The sequence below is a fragment of the Nannobrachium achirus genome, assembly GCF_963921795.1.
Source record: "Nannobrachium achirus genome assembly, chromosome: 6".
Lineage (NCBI taxonomy): Eukaryota > Metazoa > Chordata > Actinopteri > Myctophiformes > Myctophidae > Nannobrachium > Nannobrachium achirus.
The window spans coordinates 66,362,791-66,368,908 of record NC_137815.1 but is presented as its reverse complement, the minus strand read 5'-3'; the positions used below and the strand labels follow the sequence as shown (position 1 = coordinate 66,368,908).

Here is a 6,118-nt window from a genome sequence, read left to right as displayed (position 1 = left end):
TTTTCATAGTAAACTTGTGACCTACGGCCGCAATAATAACAATCACAGGGTCTGGAATATGTTTCACATTCAAATGATAGATTTCTGGGAGATAAATAATAGAGTATAAAAGGAAAAATATAAATACTATTCAGCAAAACACAATTATATTAAAAGAGCCACACAGCTTTAGGTTTTGGTGCACCAAGGACAAGAGAGAACATACCGTTGTTGTCGGGTGGAAACCTTGTACGTCCAAAACGGTTTGTTTTGTATTTATCATTTTAAAAATGATTTAAACAAGTGAAAATATCCGATCTACAAGCACACAACGCCTCGCGGTGCGAAGCGTTGTGTGCTTGTAGATCTGTTAATTTCACTCGTTTTGTGCAACAGTCTTTATGATGAAGCAGGGCTTTACTTTACGAAAAAAAAAAAATCATTTTAAACTGGGAGATACAAGTTTTCTGACCGAGTGACGATAACTTCCCATAGATGTCAAGAAGTTAAACGCGAGTGGAATACAAAACGGTCAGGGTACAAACGCTACATGCTGGTGCCTGAAGTCACAGTTGCCACTGAACGTGTAATGAAACCTCATTATGTCTGCTGCTGCTTTCCTGTACAACGTGCAATCCTTCTACACAAAGATACATCCATTTAAATGCTCTGACACACTGACAACCCTGAGACAATGATATTGTAGAGAATGAGAACACGTTTCTGCCATCTTAGTGGAAGATGCATGAATCATGAACAGAAATGTTCAGGATGTTTTTCATAGATGGATGGATGTTTGTGAGGGTACTGTAGATGGATGGATGCATGGATGGGTAGAGATGGTGAGCTTGACAGACAGACAGACAGACAGACAGACAGACAGACAGACAGACAGACAGACAGACAGACAGACAGACAGACAGATAGACAGATAGATAGTCTGGGTAGAAAGCAGCACATTCTGTGTGAAGACAATCTTAGCTTTAAATAGACTGCTACTGCCAGACTAATGAGGCTTTGAAACACTGTGTGTGTTGTGTGTGTGTGTGTGTGTGTGTGTGTGTGTGTGTGTGTGTGTGTGTGTGTGTGTGTGTGTGTGTGTGTGTGTGTGTGTGTGTGTGTGTGTGTGTGTGGGAATTTGGTTCATCATGGCAATAGCAATGGGTAAATTGTGTAGAGTATGTTTGTGGGTGCGCACATGCGTTCTAGACTGTATTAGTGTGCGTGCGTGCCTGCTCAGTTGATAAGAAGCACCTCAAATCGATACAGGGTGGATTACCAAATAGGGAGGTAACCCAGAAGACAGACACACACACACACACACACACACACACACACACACACACACACACACACACACACACACACACACACACACACACACACACACACACACACACACACACACACACACACACACACACACACACACACACACCCACAGAGCTAACGCATTCAGGAAGGCACTTATTGGATTCCCCATTCAGCTGAATAGTCATCTAACAAGCTGTCTGGAAAGGGATGATTTGGGAGAGAATTATGTCTGCATAATAAGGTCACCCTTGTGATCATAGAATCAAGGCGGTACAGGACGATAATAAGCACAACACTCATTGTCTGCATAAATTGGAGACAACGGCAAGGTGAAAGCTCACTGAAACCCCTAATTATCTGTTATCACATTGCTGTCGTCATCATCATCATCATCGTAATCATCATCATTCTCATGCAGACTTGTGCTACACCTCACCCTCATCAGAAACTGTCTGTCATTTACTACACTTATTGGTATTTACCCAGGGGTGTCGCACAGCCACACACGCCCTGGGTACAAGGATTCACTGCGGGCCCCCCATGAATGTTCTTCATAGGGGGAGGGGGTTTAACCCATTTAGACTGGGAATGCATTATAACGCATTATTATGTGCTTTAACTATTGAAAAATAGGAGATATACAAGTCACAGCGTGGCACTGAGTACCGCGCTGCAAGCTTGCATATCTGCTATTTTTGAAAAACCTTGAAAATCTGTGCGTCTTTGAATATTTTTGACCCGATTGTATAAGTGTCTTCTAAATCTTTCTATGTTTCTATGTCAGTGGTGCTCAAACATTTTCATGTGAAGGACCCCCAAAATGATATCTATTTGGCCATGGACCCCCATTTCAAAATATTTAGTTCCAGGGACCCCCCAGAAGCAAAATTTGAGTTAGAAAAAAATACATATATTCATAGATTTGCACACATTTTCATGACTTTTCAAAAATAGCAGATCTACTACATGTACAAGTGCGGCAGCTTGCAGCAACAATGACTAACTACAGGGCAGGTCTACCTATGTATTGTGGGTAGGTGGCAGGACACGCAGGTCCCGACCATGTGAGCGCGCGCGCAACCTCCAGACCACTCCCCCGAACTGGCTTCGTCACTAAGTTCCTTCGCTAAATAAAATAATTAGGGGCCCCTCCACCTTGGGCCCTAGTAACTCAGTTCCATCATACTTACGGTATACAGTGTAATACAATGGGCAGCAACAACCGCTAAGTAATACAGAGTGCTTTCAAACACGTTTGGAACACTGCTAGTCAAACATTTACAAGAAAACATGTATAAGAGATGACAAACAAGTTGCCCGTCTTTGTTTTATCAGACCAGAGACCCCATCCTATCCGTTCCATGACTAATTGTCTAAAATCTAAAACTAGCTCTGTACGGATGATTTCGTAAAAAGGAAACACATACTCATAACATACATGCAGGCTTAGAACACAAATGAGACCGTGATTAAACAACAATAATACAATTACAGTCACATTTCATGGTGACGCAGGGCTTGAAACAACTTCATTTATATGGTTCTGGGACATGGAGTTTACACCTGAATGCTAATTGGCCTCCTCTGAATTTATTAGAGGGCCCTCATGCACATGAAAGCCTGAGAGCTGGCTATTGGAGATATTAGACATATTTATGTAAATCATTGTGAACTAGTTGCAGCGTGCTCTCTGCATGTAATGACACAGATACAAAACATGTGCAAAGTATAGCTTTTACACAAACTCCATTTTGACTTTTGTGTAGATTTCAATCCAGAATACTCCTAAATATTGAAGTGACAGCATGTTGTAAATGGTTTAGGGCAGTGGTTCTCAAAGTGGATTCCAGGGTCTCTGTGGGTTCTTTTAGGGGGGTCTAAATTGACCCATACAAGTCTGTAACTCTGACAGTGTACAAATGGATTTGGTTCCATTTGTACACTGTCACACTTAAAGAGGTGGTGCCATAGTTTTGTACTTTTTCTGGTTTTCATGTGTCTAGGAGGTTGACAGTACTTCATTAGACCCCCTGGTGTGGTTGTTATGAATGATTATGCATTCTCTTTTTATTTGGGTTTTTAGCTGGAGGATGCCACCTGCTGAGTCAGATGTGCCGTTTCAAAAACACCCATACTTATTACATCACACAATCAACTCCTCTCCTAATTACCATTCACCAACACTGTGGGGTGTGGCTAACTTCAGCTGGGTCACCACCCACCATGACAACCACGCATACTTAATGAACTGGGGGTGTGGCCACATAAAAACATCATTTTAACTCTTTCTGTACACTTTTTTGGAAAAAATCTTCCTCCTAGTATAATCATAATAGTTGATAATCATGTTTTAGAGGGGGAATAAATCATGGCACCCGCACTTTAAGGGCAGACCTTGCAATGTGAAAGTTTGAGATACACTGGTTTAGGGGCACATCAGAGCTGAACTGTGGACCTCTTCATCGGCAGTCAACATTATGCAATACATGTGAAAACTGATCTGATTAAATCTGCCTCAATCATATTAAATCACGTTACATGTTCATTAAATGTGTTCATCAGTCGGACAAAATAAACCCCCATGAATCCATGTGTTTCTTCTAGCAACATCATCCCCACTGATATCATCAACATTGTCGTCTCACCACTGATTGATTCAACAATCAATGCAACGCTCATCATGTCCCATTCAACCAAGCTCCAACCAGTACCAGTCCACCCCTCTCCTGTCATCACCAGCACCACCTCCTCCTCATCATCAGTGGCATTACTACCACTAACATCAATGTACTCAACATCATCATCATCACCATCACCATCACCATCATCATCATCATCATCACAGATAGAGCTCGTCCTGAATGACCATAACAGGTCGGTAACTCTGAGTACAAATGGAACCAAATGGACTCTTAAGGGTCCATTTGGTTCCATTTGTACACTCTCAGAGTTATGGGCGGTCCTTGCAAATTACACATTTGAGAACCACTATCCTAGTGAACTCATAGTGTGCCATAGTGTTGTAGTAAATCAGTGTCATACTGAAGAAACCCTGGAGACCGACTTGAAGTAATTGGGTCTTATGATCAAAATAAGAATGCATAATGGTGTGTAAAACAGAAAATCAAAACTTTGCCCCGGACACATTTGTCTGCGTATGGACATATTGATGACCACTGACAGTACACCATCATATGGACATATTGATGACCACTGACAGTACACCATCATATGGACATATTGATGACCACTGACAGTACACCATCATATGGACATATTGATGACCACTGACAGTACACCATCATATGGACATATTGATGACCACTGACAGTACACCATCATGAGAATTGACTGATCCGACATGAGGGGTCTGGATGACCATTCCGGCTGACCCTACCCAGCAAGCACGGTCAGGACCTGGACCAATCAGTGACGTCTCGATTGGGGCCAGATCAAGTTAAACCATGACTAGTCAGATATGGACTAGAATATCACCTGATTTCAACCAACATAAATCCTGCCCAAGACAACGGACGTCCTGGATTACTCAGAGAGGGTCCGATCGAGGCCAGATAAATATCATAACTAGTCAGATAATTATGTCCCAGAATATAACCTTACATGCTCATATTTCAACTAACTTTACAAACAATAACAATAATCCATAAGTCCATATGACGTCCTGGTAATGACGTCAAGATCATCCCCATATGGGCTGTGATCTGTGATCTGTAGTTCTGAACATCACTGGAGTCCAGGGGTGGGCTGGCCATCTGGCAAACAGGGCATTTGGGGGCAGGGTAGGCTAGGGGGCTGGGGGGGCTGGTGGCAAGCCTACTGCATATTGAGCAATCAAATACAACTTGTTTGTCCAATTCTCAGATCAATATGCTTATTTTCCATTCATTAGCTAACTAGCCAAAGTTCTGACACATTTTGGCACTAATCATGTTCATACTCCGCTTGTTGGTACTGAGAACTGTATGCTAACTTATACAATTTATGAATTGTGTAGTTGTGTAGTTATCATTTATGTTGTCTGTAAAAGTTGTGGTATTAAACGCTTGTGTATTTATATGTGCCACCCTCAACCGGTAGAGTATCTTCGCGCACCCTGGTTGTAGGGGCTGGTCTGGTCAAGATGCCAGGGCTGAATTTTAGTCCCAGTCCGTCCCTGCTGGAGTCACCAGAGGACATTATCATAACGTCATCATGACGTCATATGGCTTGCACTCACACACTATACTTCAACCAGCACCCTTCCGACACCCACCTGCATCTCTGGAGAGCTGTGTGAAAGCGTCCACCCCTTTCTCGCCATAGCTTCCCTCAGACGCCACGGTGGAGACGTAGTTCCACCCCATGGCCTTGACGATGTCCACCATGGCCTGAGCCTGGAAGCTGTCCGGGGGCACCACGCGGGAGAAGAAGTCGTACCTCCGGTCGTCACTCAGCTCCGGGGCAGTGGATGCATAGCTGATCTGGGGAATCTGGACAAGAGGGGGAGGATAAGAGCGAGCAGAGTGGTGAGGAGTTGTTGAATTCAATAATCTTGATCTTTGAAGCTCTACCCTCTTGTTTTTGTTTTAAACTGCCATACATTTAATTAAACTGCCATACTACATGTCATTAAAGGGGCCACACCATGCTTTTAAAAATATAGGTTTATATAAATATTGGTCCATAATACAGTTTTATACTAACCTGACTTTCGCCAGATAGTTGCAGCAGTGCGCGTAACGCTCTGCCTTACATCTGGGATCTCTCGGCCAGACTCTATGTAAGGGGCGGGCCATTTTTTGAATTTCTGTAGCAGGTGATTGGA

The 6,118-nt window shown here is 42.9% G+C and overlaps 1 protein-coding gene across 1 annotated transcript in view; it reads right to left on the bottom strand.

Moving 5' to 3' along the window:
• LOC308287454 (metabotropic glutamate receptor 7-like) overlaps window positions 1-5,678 on the bottom strand; it is a gene marked incomplete at both ends in the record, with an annotated part of 249,076 nt that extends 243,398 nt beyond the window's left edge. The window contains one exon of the mRNA XM_080728627.1: window positions 5,567-5,678. Coding sequence (XP_080584753.1) covers window positions 5,567-5,678 — 112 coding nt within the window. The remainder of the gene's footprint in view (window positions 1-5,566) is intronic.
• Between the last annotated feature and the right edge of the window lie 440 nt (window positions 5,679-6,118).